This window comes from Plodia interpunctella, chromosome 16 (assembly GCF_027563975.2).
Source record: "Plodia interpunctella isolate USDA-ARS_2022_Savannah chromosome 16, ilPloInte3.2, whole genome shotgun sequence".
NCBI lineage: Eukaryota > Metazoa > Arthropoda > Insecta > Lepidoptera > Pyralidae > Plodia > Plodia interpunctella.
The window spans coordinates 5,249,089-5,264,136 of NC_071309.1; the positions used below are offsets into that span (position 1 = coordinate 5,249,089).

Genomic DNA, 15,048 nt, shown 5'->3' on the forward strand with positions numbered 1-15,048 from the left:
GTGACGTAATAGTCAGTCACTCAATGTCAAAATAAAAATTTACAATTTTTCTGTGATGTGATGAGAATATGATGTCGTTTTATGGAATATTATTCACGGAATTAGCAGAAATGACCTGTTCTATTTGAAATTGTGTTTGGGGATATAGGTACTAGCTAACAATTTGCAGTCTGGTAATAAAATAAATATTGTTTTTAACAGAAGAGTTTGAAATTTTTGGATCTCCAAGAACATTACCTGCAATGTATTATCAATATAGACTCTAATTATTTCAAGTTTGATACACACTACTACCACACCTGGTTTGGGTTTACTAAATTAACTCAATCATGGGAAACGCTGGCAGTAATCAACCAAAAGAGTGGAACAGGGATATAGCTAAAACACCAGATGTCGGTCCCTCTTCTCCTGTAAAAGAAGGAGAAGCCTTTACATTTGACAAAAAGCCTGATCAGAGCATCCGTGAAGAGGATAATAATATTGAAGATGGAGCCCCATATTATACCAAGGCTGTACCCGAAAGCAGTGTAGATTACAATGAACCCCGTGAGAGATCAAATACACTTACTGACAGCAACAAAAGTGCCGATGACTCAAAAGTGCTGCCTACTGTTTTTAAGTGGGAAGGTGGTGGCAAACAGGTAACACTAACAGTAGAAACTAATTTATAAAACTATATTACTATTTATTGTATGTTAACCATTCTGACCATGTTACTTTTTTGACAACCTTCATTTATCAATGACTATGCATATCTGTAAATATCTAAACTGATATAATGTTAAACCGAAATCTGTCCACAGGTATATATCAGTGGCACCTTTACGGATTGGAAAACAATACCTATGGTGAAGTCACATGGAGACTTTGTTACTATAATAGATTTACCAGAGGGAGAACACCAATACAAATATTTTGTGGATGGAGAGTGGAGACATGATCCTTCAGTGGTAAGCATTTTTACTCATCACTTCAAAGTACTGCTGTCTATGACTGTGTGTATTCCTATATTTGCTTAAGACTATGCAACACATTTTGATGTAGGTTATTTTTGAATAGACTCAAGAGAAAGGTTTAAGTATATAATTTATTATAGTTTTACCTGGACAGGCTAGTGATATTATAAGCTGTATGATAACTCAAATTAGACCTTCACAGGCCCTTTTTCTCGTCAATTTTTATATTTATAGTTATTTCTCACAAGCTACAAACTTCTGACATTTCGGAACGACCACTGCTGAGATGAAATGCCGAAAGAAACACATTTCAACAGTGTTGGTCCCTATCATGCCAGATTGGCTTTACCAATTATAAGCCGCATAATGCAGCGGAAGGATAACTATAGGTTAATAAAAACCTTATGGACAGATTCTGTGGGTGCTATACTTTGAGTTTGCAGTCCAATCTGACCTATTCACTACATCAACTTCTGAAAAAAGGAAAGGAAATCTGACAAAACCTAACTAATGATTATTTATTATCATTACCATAGTTAAGAAATTCATTGTGTATACTATAAAGTCACACTACAATCAGAAGCCACAGAATATAGCTGTTGTAATGAAAATAAAAAAATATAATTTGTAGTTAAATCCATTAATTTTTTTTCATATTATTTACAGAAAGTAATAGACAATGGAATGGGTTCCAAAAATAATTTAGTTACTGTGAAAATGTCTGACTTTGAAGTTTTCCAAGCCCTGGCCAAAGACAGTGAGGGGATCCATAGCAGTGCCCAGACAGAGTACTCTCAGGTTAGTATTACCATTTTGTAACTATACAAAATTACTTATGTGCATTATTATATAAAAAAAAGTATATTTTCATAAGTAAGAAGTATATCTTCATACAGCAAAACTTGTTAACAAAATCTTTGTAAAGGGTTTCAATTTTTTCTTTTAATTAAAATCTTTTCCAGATTTCATCCTAATTTCCATTTGCCTATGTTTATTTAATTAGCATATATTCTTTGGTTTGATTTGGAAATCTGAAATGGAAGGACAAAAAAACCATGAAATAAGAATAATGGTTTTAATAAAATAAAAAAATATGTTTTCAGGAAATCCCACAATCAAAGCCCTGGGAGAAAGTATCAGGTCCACCTATATTGCCTCCTCACTTGCTGCAGGTTATACTAAATAAAGACACTCCTTTATCGGTGAGTAGCTGCAGTAAATATTAATGATGTGGTGTGGGGAAAGAGTAAACATTTCAGTTCACAGAAATACATTTATGGTTTACCTTTATATTATGTGTTAAATTCTTTAGTCTATTATCTAGTTTCTATAGAAATTTCTACTCTATATATATAAATTAGATGCACTGCATATTGAACTTTATGTACTTAATAACTAATATGGATGTTCTTATATGTTCACACATAATAAAAGTTTGTTTTTATTTTCAGTGTGAGCCAACATTACTGCCAGAGCCAAACCATGTGATGTTAAATCATCTGTATGCTTTATCCATCAAAGACGGCGTCATGGTGCTGTCAGCTACCCATAGGTACCGGAAGAAATATGTTACCACTCTACTCTACAAACCTATTTAAACTGAAATTTCACTTAAAAGCCCAAAAATTGATTAAAATTAGTGCCTATATGCACTGTGGAATACATACTCCCCATGTTCAATTCGAAAACAAATAGACTGCTCTCTGTCCACTCTTGTTGTCAATATAAAGTATGCCTAAAGAGAACTTTTCAATGAACATCTTACCGAGTGGGAGCAGTGCGGTAGAAGTGTGCTATGACCTGACGAAAAATCTGTCGTCAGGTCTTATTATTAGGATTACGCAGAATATATTCTACAGCGCAGATAGGCCCAGAGTTTAAAAACGAAGACAAGCAGGTGCTAGAAAATAGTTCAACAATTGAAATTGTGTGATACTTTATTAGTATGCATTGATTATAGTGAAATAATAGAAAAGCCTTTTTAACAATAAGATTATTTTATTGAAATACAAATATTTTAAAGACAAGTTCAATGGATACTACACAATGAATAAAAACATTCAACAGTAACCTGATCAGTTAACCCTGTGATTAAATAAAATGTTTTGTTCTATTAGGAAAACTTCTTGTCTGAACTTATACTTAAAATATTTGTATGTGTTACTTAACAAATTAATCTGTATAGTTAACCTATCATACTTATGCAATGCATGGAAAATCTAAAATGTGCATGCAGATACATATAGAAGTATTTGTTTTATACTTTGTCTAGCTCTTCTAATAGGGGACCAGACAACTTGCAGGCAACACTTTCCTTTAAATTTGACAACTAAGTAAAAATATCAAATAATTGACCAATTAACTATGTCGGCTTTTAAGAAAACCTCATTTCAATACCGAATTGGAAAATAAATAGATTTTTAATCTTCAACATTTGACCCTAAAATAAAAATTTGGCAACTACTTAACCGAAGTTGAAGTTTGACATCGAAATATAATTACTCTTGTGGCCAAGTCGGTTTTGCTTTAGTCTTTATGTAAACATGCTATGCTAGTGCTCTATACAGAACTTAGAAATTGTCAGGAGGAGCTAGGCAAAGTAGGTATATATAAATTGGAAAAGATATGATTTGAAGTCACGGATATTGACTGCACAGCAAAAATAACTAGGTATATAAAATAGTTTTGAGTCATTACTAATTTTAGAATTAAATAGAAATTGACAGTTTCTTGTTTGTTAGCGTTAGGAATTAAAATTATGAATATTTTCGATAGTCCTTTTTCTTTGTGGTGTATGGTGTCGAAAAATAAATCATTATTATTTGTTGTTTATTAAAGTATTAATTTTAGTCGCAATACAATCTATTCCTAATACCAAGAAAACCCCAAAGAATTACCACAATATAAATTACAACTCTGATGGCTGGTTTAGACGTATCGATACGTTTTTACGTCGATTTTCGTTTTGAATAAAGCATTCTTTTATTATTGAAATAAGTTTATTGAAAGTGAAATAGATATATAGACGTAATAACGAAACGAAAACACCCATTAAAATGCCAATAAATAACGCGTGACCTAGCGCACCACCGCTCGGCCGCTGGCGTAAAGTCAATACGTCTAAATCGCCAGCCATAACCATCAAGTCGTCTATTGTGTATCATGGAACTTTTAATAGAGAAGGGTAAATGACACCTAATATACATTGTGTTCTATCTAATGGACCATCTGTACGATGGTACTAATAATTTATTCTCTGTTACATTACGAAATTCTGACAGAGTTAACTTTAAGTTAACAAAAGAGACTAAATACTATTTTATAAGTATTAAAAAAAAATGTGATGTTCCGTTTATAGTTTTCTGTATGTACAGTAGTTAGTCTTATTCATAGAAAATAAGGTAAAAATACGTTTTGTCTTGTTTTTCAAATTAGAATAGACGCTTATTCCTTATTACGGAAATAGAGAGACATCAAATATGTGTATATATATTTGTTTTAGTGCTCGTTGACTTTATATGAATAAGACTATAAATAAAATGAAACTCTTACTGCTATCTCTGGCATTTTATTAGCATATAATTTTATCATGGCGCCTCCCATTTCTGATTAGTAGTTTTGTTGCATAGATCTGCAGTTTATAGCAGAAATTGTTGTTTTTATGCTTTGAACAAATTGTTGTTTATATACCTAATGTAACACAAAATATCCATAAACAAATATTGTAGATTAAGTAAATAATAAAACATATCACAAAAACAACAGCTTTTAATAACACAAATTCCTGAAGCATATAAATGTAATACATATTCAAAAAATAATATGATTGTTATAATATTTTTTTTCTGGGTCTGTCATAAAATGTTTTAACTAAATGCAAAAAGAAAGACCAAAAGCAATATTAAGTCACTCCAGCAGACCACACATAAAGAGAAAACGTTCTTCTATCCCTAAATATTATACGAACTCAATGATTTTTAGTGCGTTATTACATACTTTACCTTAATTTATTTTGAATAACGTTAATGTCTCTTATTGAAACACACATTTTCAAAATAACACATTATAAATTGCAATTTACAATTTCTACAATACTTATTAATACTAAGTGAGCAAAGATTTTTAATGTGTGTATTTCAATAAAATACTTGTCAACATTCATTTAAATATCTAAACAAATGGGGTATACTTAGTGTGGATTTGGAACATTTAGGGGCCGCGCGGACCGGTATCTGATATGGCTTTACGCTTGGGCACAAACTGGATATAAATTTTGTGTATGTTTATGTGCACAAAAGTTACTTCTATATGTTTTATTTACATAGGTAGGCTTTTCACAGGTATGAGATCCTTTGGTATTGGTACGTTTGTGTGTGACCACACATAATTATTATTTACACTAACTACTTTTGCGATTTGTTTACCTCATCACTATACATATATATATACTCCTATATACATTGTACATACATATCATTAAGATTGCTAATTTGTGTTCCAAAAAGTTGATAAAACAATACTGAATATAATGTAATTCCAGATCGTTATTATGTCTAGCGAGTAATTTTAAACTACTTTTGTATAAGAACTCTTACACTAGCTTGAAATACAGAAACATACAGATGTACCACATTTTAAAAATTGTACCATAATAATTCTAAACAGATCTGGTCAAGTATAACCTTAAGTTTAATTAAGGCACAGCTAATTTTAAAAAAATGTAATGGACGGGGAGCTGTTAATCTAAACTCATATAGGTATAAATCCGGTGAAAAAAATGTTACACATAATTTTTTTTCACTTTTTTGTAACAAAATATTATGTACCTACTTACTTAAATCAATGTAAAAATATATTTTTTCAAAATTGTACTACTAAAATTCGAACCATTACCCATCTACTTGGCCGGAAGTGGAACATGCATGTATTTCTGATATGAGAATCAAGTAGTTACACAGTTTAATATTCTGTAAATAGTAGGTACAAACTGAATATGTGTTCGCTTGAATTTGGCCGCTAGCCGCAACTCGCGACCCTGACGCTGGGCGATCGCGAACGCAGCGGGTCGCGGGCCGAGGTAGCAGCCTTTCAAATCCACCATGGAGATCGTTTCCATTCCCCGTCCATTTATATCCCAACTAACCTATGCTTCAGTAACCACATTTAATAGAGGTTTACTATCTTTATCCACAGAACTGGGACTTATATTTACTACAGGATTTTTAAAGTACATACCTACAGCAATACTGACTAAACCAATAGAAATGATAGTAAACCACGTTATGTAAATATTGAATATTAAGTAACAAACCACTGCTGTTATTACTAATTCTAACGCACTAGCGTAGGACTTTAATATAGAATTGAGATTCTTTAAGAAAAAACTTGTGACTATTCCTACAATAGCGCTGTTAACAGTGATAAGTATCACAAACACATCCCAGAGAGAGGGAAGATCTTCAAATATAGTTACTAGTTCTCCTTTGAACATTAACACAAAAAAGTTACATAATACTGAGTCAAGGTACATAAAAACATTTTGCAGAAAGATATCTACGTCAGAGCCTTTTGTTTTTAATAAATATTCGTTGTATGTACCCGCCAAACATGAGCAAAAGTTTTGAAAATTAATAGACCAAAAATAAATATTGAATATTTGTGACCAGACGTTCGCATCCTTTTGGTTGTCCATTGTAGCAGCGTCAATGTTCTTTAATATGCAGCCAAATGTAAGGACCCCCAATGATGCCCACTGGATGCTCGTCAACTTTTTCTGAAACAAGAACTGCAAACAAACCAGCCTGGAGTCAGTAGGTTTCATTTATAGCACTTAGTTAAATTATGGTCGACTTAAATAAATTACTTTAATGTCATTTTGAGCTTATTGCTGATTTATTTGTATTGTGACCAACAATTTGTAGTTAATGTATAATAATAAAAAAATAGTAATATTGTTTACCTGAAATAGTAGTGCTGTGACAACAATTCTAAACTGAAGAAGAACATAATATGAAGTTGGATCATAATGGGATAAATTTATAAATGCTAGATTATTATAAAAACAATAAAGCAAAGATGGCACGAAGTATAGTAGGAGCAGCTCATGATTTATAAGTATTGCCTTAAATAGTCGCGGTTTGTTCCTGCAAAACAAAAAAAAAGAATGAAGTATGAGCCTAAATTTAAAATACTTTTTGAATAAATAGTATAAAAAATAAACGAACTAGATATACTGTATATTTGTACCCTCAAAAAATAACGAAATTGATTTCTACAGATCTAATACACATAATTTTTATGATTCAGAAAAAAACTAGTTTTTTTTATTGATAAAACTGTACTCTACAAGATGCATAGAAGTACCTATTCATTTTAGGAGACAGACATTTTTGTAGTGTACTAAATATGAAGTATTGGTTTTTCAATAAATATTTTCAACTACAAATTAAAAGTTTTAAGAATTAATTGATATGTTTTTTTTTATTTAATTAAAGCATACAACATATAAGCAATAGTACCTAGAAAAATAATGATTTCGTTTAACATGGTTGGTCTTCATTTCAGCAGACTTGATGTAATTTTTGTTTAGATGACAAGTAGGGTCATTTTGGCTGAATTAGGAATAAAAATTAAAGTTGGAATTGACAAGAGAAAATCTATAATAAAAAAATAAAAGACTTAGAAAAAGTAGTCTTAGTAAAAATGTTTAAATACTTACTCCCGCCTATACGAATATAGGATTGCCGATGCAAAGAGCTTCAGTAGTTCTGAGAAGAAAACAACAAGTGTAGTGTTGTAAGCGTATCCTCCAGATTTTGTTTTAGAAGCCGTTACAAATACACCTGAAACAAAATTTACCTATCTGAAAATTCTTCTATTTCACAAACATAGGTCTATTGTTTTGGAAGCACCTTTAATGAGGACAAAATCAGTAAGGAACCAATTTCTGCGGGAATAATACAACCCACACAACACAACTGCCTAACCAGAACAGTAGTGTTCTTAACCACTGAGCTATTAAGACCATGCATGCATGATGCATGGTCAGCCAAATTATTTAATCTCTTTGCATTTTACATAAATTCATGAAATATTTTCTATTATTAAATTAGTAACAAAGTGCCATGTATAACAAACCATTTAAATAACACTATTGTGTTATAAATCATTCATCTTTAATTTGCATAACAATAATAAATGGGGACACTGCCATTTCCACCTCACTTGTTTATTGTATTGCCCCATAGTTGTGCTCACACAATAAATCATGTTCTACACATTGGACCAGTAGGGCTGTCAATAGCATGTTTCATAAGTTTGTATCAACCTAAGGAAAAATTAAGCAATTGTTGTTTATCAGTTGCTCATTTGTTTTGTTGCAAGCAAAAGTCCTTTAAGATAATTACCAATTTTTGAAAACTTTGGGATCCAATTTGACCACTATCAGCAGAAGTACTCCCTAAATATGAGAATAGAACAATTTGAAAAGTTATTATTTTATCATTATATTATATTAGGAAATACTTTATAATAAGTTGGATAATTTTATATGCACAAAAAAATAATTTGTTTTCATTTTTTAGTTCAAATTTTGACATGAGTCATCTGATAAATGTTAGTAATACAATAAAACTTAGACTTAAATACCTACTTTTTTGCCTTATCAGAAAATAGAAACAAGGTAGGTATTTAGTTAGATAGTGTCCATAGTTCAGAAAACCCATTGATATTGCTAGCAGTTGAGAAGGCACTTTAAAATATTTAGATAATTATAATTTTGAGGTAGTTCGAAAGATTATACTATTATCATCATGCCAGCCATAATCACCTATACAATTTTGAAAAAGTTGCATTGTATTGACGGCTTGAACACCTAATTATAGTAGGTACTTCACAGCCTACATATTTAAAATTAACATCCTACATATTTTAAAAAGATTTCATGTCATTTCTGACTGTATGAATACATAAACTAAAAACAACCAAATGGATTTTTTTATAGTTTTCAACAATAGATTTATTGTAATTATAATTTAAACTGAGTAAAGCTGGGACAGGCTGATAGTAGGTCAAAAGTTAGGCTACTTGTGAAGAAGTAATATAAAATTATATTCAAAATATAAACTAGTTAGATTTAGGGTTTTTTGACTGAATATTAATAATATTGTTACTTTTAGAAACATATCATCAAATAATATCATATTAATGTTCTGATAAAATATAGTAGCTTTGCCAGTAGGTTTTTAAATATAACATACATAGTAACGTATGTTATATTTAAAAAATACGGAAATTATTCAATACACCTGAAAATAGTAGGATGTTAGATTAATAGTAGGAATTTAAGCAGGATTTACAAATTGACAGCAATTTAGGATTTCTAGTGTTTGGTTTTGATAAAGATTGGTCTCAATGTAATTTCGATACGATACGCCCATTTTGATTTTATGAGCTTGTGCTAGGTTCATAACTCTGATTTTATCGAAATTTGTCTTAAGTAGACGGGACCAAAAAACAAGAGTAGTACTTGGCTATACAAGGTTTTGTCACACGAGTAATTAAATATTGCCCAGACAAATTCCAGACAGTAAACTTCTATAAATAGAGAAATAATAATATGTACCTAGAAATCAAATATGTTTTAGGCTCTGCAAGTTCTAATAACTTACCCTCTAATAAAAATCTAAAATAACTTACCCTGAAATACAAATAGTACAATGTACAAGACAAAAGTAATGAAACCTTTTTTGTCAGGAAATAAATTTGAAAAATATCTCATTTTCAGTACAAAATGGGTTACTGTAAAATATAAATTTGTGACATTGACATAAATAACAAACCCGCACAACAACAATCGCAAAAAAAAAATTAATGACTATAGAGTTATACCGCAACCAGATTCCGTGGTGGTACATATATTGCTATTTCTTTCATCTATAGTCTGTCTTCTCTTTCATATGTATTGTTATTTGGTACAAGAAAGAGAGTGTACATGAGAAGAAATTGACAGAGCGGCGATATCCTGATCCTATACACTACTTTTTCTGATCTCACCTCATACCTTGTTTGTACATGCACGTACACCAACCAAAGGTTTCTTTTTAGCATAATATAAAATCTTAATTGGAAAGGGAAAAATATAGTCGATGGAAAATAAATTGTGGAGAAAAAGGATTCGAACTATATTTTTTTGCCATTGCAATATCAAGTACCCACTGTACTTGATATTGCAAGGTTGGTTGATTGATGAATACCCAATGTTGCCAACTAACCACACAACAGACATGAGACAACGCCTTTACCTTTACGCCTTTGTTTCTTGCACAGATATAAAAACATTACATTGAAGATTTCTTGACACTTTTTTGACAGACTTTAAAAAATAATCTGGGAAAAAACATTTTTAGCTAATTAATACCAGTCAGCAAATGCCGAAGCGAATGCACGAACATCGCGTTTATTTGTATAAGCTTTTATTTCTCGCAATATAAACTCAGTAATATATAGTATGGTATGCCGAATCCGCCAAAGTACGGCGAACTGTTTCGCGGTAATGTATAGCCGGTTTTTTTAAGTGGCTGTGATTCGTTCTAAGACTGAATCGTACATTTGAGTGTTCCATCATTAGTGGTAAAATTTAATTTCTATGACTGTACAATGGTAACACTTTAAATAACTGTCAATGTCAAACAAATTGTCAAAGAATCTTTAATCTTTCAATTTTTCAGTTTCTTTCTATGTTTCAGGAAGAATCGTAATTTTTCATGAATCCCGAAAACTTAAGAATCTTTCAATCCTTATTTTGTTAATAATTTACTCATTGAGAGCGATAAGTGTGTAGAAATCAAGTTATATTACTGCAAGGAAATCTATTAAATAACTGCGCTGTTTTATTTTGTGGACCATATAAATGGCTGACGAAGAGAATGATAACACTTGGTGAGTAAATAACTGTATACTAAAGCAATCTAATCTTTTTTAATAGGACTTCTATATTGATTTTAAAATGTTATGGCTGTTCAAAATAGTTGTTTGACGTTTTTGCAGGTTAATAGAATTGGAGTCTGCACTTTTAGATGGTAGCAATGCACAAGAAATAAATGCTCTCACTAAAGGCAAGAAAATTCCAGAGAGCCTACGTCCAGATGTATGGCTTCTTTGCCTCAGTTGTCAAGAGAAGGGCAACCAATTGCTCTCCTTTGATGAAGTATTTGATTTGCCAAATCAAACTGAATTGAGAGATGATGTAAAGAAATTTGTGAAAACTCTGGGCAATGAGGATGAAGAAAAGCTTTCTGTGGTCTCTGATATAGAGTCAATTATTACATATTATTGTAAATCAAAGGCACTCTGCTACAATCATAATAATGGATGGATCGAAATCTTACTTCCATTGCTTAGTTTAAAATTGCCGAAGTCTGATACCTATAATCTGTTTGAAAGAATAATTCAGCTTTATGTACCAAAGGGGTGTTCCAAAAATGGTGTGCCATTCCATATTCTGCGGCTGTTATTGCAGTATCATGACCCTGAGTTGTGCTCATTCTTAGACACAAAGAGAATTACACCTGAACAGTACTGCATGCCATGGTTGAGATCTTTATTTGCGGGCACATGTAATTTAGAAGTGGTCTTATTCATGTGGGATTTATATTTTCAAAGATCAGATCCATTCTTCATATTCTTTCTTTGCCTCATAATGATAATTAATGCAAGAGAACAATTGCTTCATATGAAAAATGAGGATAAGGAAGACATAATAAAGTCATTGAGTAGCATGCCAGGAGACTTGGAGGCCAATGATGTTTCTGATTTTTGTTCCTTAGCACATTATTATTCTTTAAAAACACCACTTTCCTTTAGAGAAGATGTTTTGGAGGTGTTGTTTTCTGAGAGTGGCCTTGAAATTAATTCAAAACTGTATTCTCAAGCTTTGTGTCTTCCTGTTGCTGTACATGAACTGATTGAGAGTGCCACTGTAGATGCTACAGATGTGGATAGTGTTAAATTCTTCTTGGTAGACTGTCGCCCGGCTGAGCAATATAATTCCGGTCATTTATCCACAGCATTTCACCTGGATTGCAACTTAATGCTACAGGAGCCCAATGCGTTTAACACTGCTGTCCAGGGCCTGCTGAATGCACAACGACAGGCTCTGGCTGCGGGATCACTAGCAGCCGGGGAACATCTTTGCTTTGTTGGATCTGGTAGAACAGAAGAGGATAGTTATGCTCATATGGTTGTAGCTTCGTTTCTAAAACGAAACACCAAACATGTCTCTATGTTGGATGGTGGGTTTGTGGCTATACATGACTACTTTGGTCCCCATATGACAGACTGTTTAGAAGAACACAATCCATCCACATGCTTAGTTTGTGCTCCAACTAACAACAACATTGGTTCACAGCAACCAGAAAATAGATCTAGAGAAAACATACCAACAATACAACTATTTAGTAAACTATCTTCAGCTATGAAAGCAAAGAGTCAAGAAGTAAAAGGAAAGTTAATAGAGTATATTGTGAACCCGAATTCCAATACTAATAGCAATGAATGGCATGTATCTGCCAGTGACAGAAAACAACAGAGATATAGAAATGTGCCACCGGTATTTAGTATCAATGATGAGGATGAGGAGCTGCGTTCAGACATCAAGAGGGATGGGATCGATTCCGATTCTTTAGAGGAAATTGTAGAGGTCACCAATTTTTTGAAACAGCAAAAAGTTGTTGACAATTTTCCATGTCAAGAGGTTTTGGTCAATGGGTATATGCATGATTCTTACTTAGTTGTAACACAGACACATCTTATAGTGTTACGTGACATTCCAAATAAAAGGGGCATAGCACGTGTCATGTCTCGGAGGCCCCTGTCCACCATAGTTAAAATCACTGCCAAAAAGAGACATCCAGAATTGATAACATTTAAGTACGGCATTCCAGATGGAGATAGTTTATTGATAAAAGATATGGATAGATTTCTTATTCCTAATGCCTCTGTGGCTACTAAAGTAGTTTCGAATCAAATAGTACAGCAGCTAGACAGTAAAATGGAGTAGCTAAGATATATATTCGTTGTTATAGATTTTATTGAAAGATTTATTGACTTATTTATAATCCCTGTAACAAGAAAAATATTTATGTTATTTAGGATATATTTACGAATTTGAATGTGCACAGAGTGGCTTTTTAAGTCATTTTTTCACAATACATACATTTTCGAAATTCCAAACTAAGTCCCATTAGTCCATTTGTTCATGAGGAAGAAAATAAAATAGTATATATTTTGCTTTTAGGATATCTAAATTTCATCATGCCAACCTGTTGTGAAAATTGGCTGATGTTTAAAAAACCACCTTGGGTACTTTGGTAATATAGTATTATTATTATATTTATAAGTATTATAATAATGTCATTCAATTAAGTGATACTTAATATCACTGAGAGCGTCCAAATGCTATCTAACTTTGTAATCTGCTTATTTGATGCAATCTTGTCAATCTTGCTAGTATTTAGAGCTTAATAAACGATACCTAAATATTATTAGTACCTACTTATGTCAACAATCTCTGGTTTTGCTTTGTTTTTTTTACTGAGTTTATGGAACTTGTTACACCAAATTTTTACACGAAATATTGAAATCACGGTTGTACACCGTTTATATGTTGAATATACACTTTAATAAATGGAATATGTACGATTTAAATTATGTACCTGATCTCTTCGTCAGATTTGATAATATCGCCGGCGAAGTATCTCCTTATCGGAATTATTCGAGAAATTCATTAAAGCATTGAAATTCAAAGTGGATTTCTCAAAAAATATACAGGATGTGTCTGCTTTTTGCTGTTGATATTTTTTTAAATATATCAATTTGTTTAAATATATCAATATTAGACGATTTACATTTTTGAAATTAAGTGTTGCTATTTCAACACACGCTAACTTGATAACTCAAAACTTGTTAACTGCTATTTGATCACTCGTGATAAGATATGAGTCACAGTATTATTTCCAGGCTCGCTTAGAGACATGGCTGTGTTATGGAATTATTGGGTATGGCCTTGCTAGGTATAACACATTTTGCATTTCTATTGCAGTTGTATTTCTGTTAGCTACCTCGTCTTTTTATCTTACTATCTATTCAAACTGCGAACTCTCATTATATCCCCATTCAGGCTGTTATACTAAAGGCTGGCCTGAGGTCAGGCCCGTGGCCAGGCATTGGGTGAATCACCAGAATGTGTCATTCATTATTTAATAGAAATCACAACAATATCCACGACTTTCTCGACAATGTTAAACGTTTAGTCGTACCGGTAAATATCTAGTTGCAAACGCAATGCATAAATCGGGTCCCACCAGTCGCCACATCTTTCTGAGGGTTTCATACTTAATCAACTATATCGTGTACTTGGGCGTCCGCTGACTTGCGTTGGACGTAGTCATTCACATTTGTCATTTGTCTTATCTGACACACTTTATTGTCATTGCGGAGAGGATATTTTTTTACTTTTCGATAATGGAAATATATTCGATTTTAAATCAAGTGTCTTCACCCCTTCAACCAGCCCCGCGCCGGGTTGGGGGCATGCCTGTGCACTATACATACATTTGTTACATTTTGATTACGCGCAAGGCACTAAACGCGCTTAAATACGTTATATATTAATTTGTTATTTTGTACTTTAAAAGGAAATTATTATTTTAATATAAAAAGTATCCTACATTCCAGAAGTTGATAACACTGCATGTATCGCCACGTCAAATTACCCTACATGAATTTGTCATTACAATTAGTATGTACCTTACTTAAATAAAAAATAACGAAGTTCTCGAGATTTTACGTCTTTTTTCCCGCCTCAATATCTGAATCCTAGAGCGGATTCTTAGGAGCGTTATTTTTGAAACTGAAAACACACGTGTCATGTCTTTATTAGCATAATATCAAAATAATCAAAGGTTTTATGTGATATAGATCAACAAAAAGTTATATAGGTTGACGGGTGCTTCGATATTTACAAAATCGAAAATAGCGCTCCTGATATGATAATCTCCACATGGTCTAATTTGGAAGATATAGGTAACTAAGG

At 32.2% G+C, this 15,048-nt stretch overlaps 3 protein-coding genes across 5 annotated transcripts in view; 2 read left to right on the forward strand and 1 right to left on the reverse strand.

Moving 5' to 3' along the window:
• Positions 1–4: 4 nt before the first annotated feature.
• The window catches only part of alc (alicorn), a 144,237-nt gene continuing 129,193 nt past the window's right edge, over positions 5–15,048 (forward strand). Inside the window, exons 1-5 of one of the 2 annotated variants that reach the window (XR_008405404.2) lie at positions 5–641; positions 804–950; positions 1,623–1,754; positions 2,060–2,158; positions 2,408–3,626. Coding sequence is in view for 1 of the 2 variants with exons in the window: in XM_053756488.2 (XP_053612463.1) it covers positions 330–641; positions 804–950; positions 1,623–1,754; positions 2,060–2,158; positions 2,408–2,554 (837 nt within the window). In the remaining variant the exon portion in view is untranslated. Of the gene's footprint in view, positions 642–803; positions 951–1,622; positions 1,755–2,059; positions 2,159–2,407; positions 4,716–15,048 lie in introns of those variants that run through there. The other variant, XM_053756488.2, reaches the window with a different exon arrangement.
• senju lies at positions 4,707–9,841 on the reverse strand. Of its 2 annotated transcripts, XM_053756480.2 has the most exons (5): positions 9,654–9,841; positions 7,675–7,798; positions 7,475–7,567; positions 6,916–7,099; positions 4,707–6,741 (listed from the first exon to the last, which is right to left on the reverse strand). In XM_053756480.2, the coding sequence occupies exons 1-5, from the start codon at positions 9,733–9,735 to the stop codon at positions 6,100–6,102; spliced, it is 1,125 nt and encodes a 374-aa protein (XP_053612455.1). In that variant the 5' UTR covers positions 9,736–9,841; the 3' UTR covers positions 4,707–6,099. The 2 variants fall into 2 exon arrangements, with proteins under 2 accessions (XP_053612455.1, XP_053612456.1); XM_053756481.2 differs by lacking the exon at positions 7,475–7,567 and having other exon boundaries at positions 9,654–9,834.
• Positions 10,638–14,794, forward strand: TBC1D23 (TBC1 domain family member 23). Its single transcript, XM_053756478.1, has 2 exons — positions 10,638–10,895; positions 11,004–14,794. The coding sequence occupies exons 1-2, from the start codon at positions 10,867–10,869 to the stop codon at positions 13,012–13,014; spliced, it is 2,040 nt and encodes a 679-aa protein (XP_053612453.1). The 5' UTR covers positions 10,638–10,866; the 3' UTR covers positions 13,015–14,794.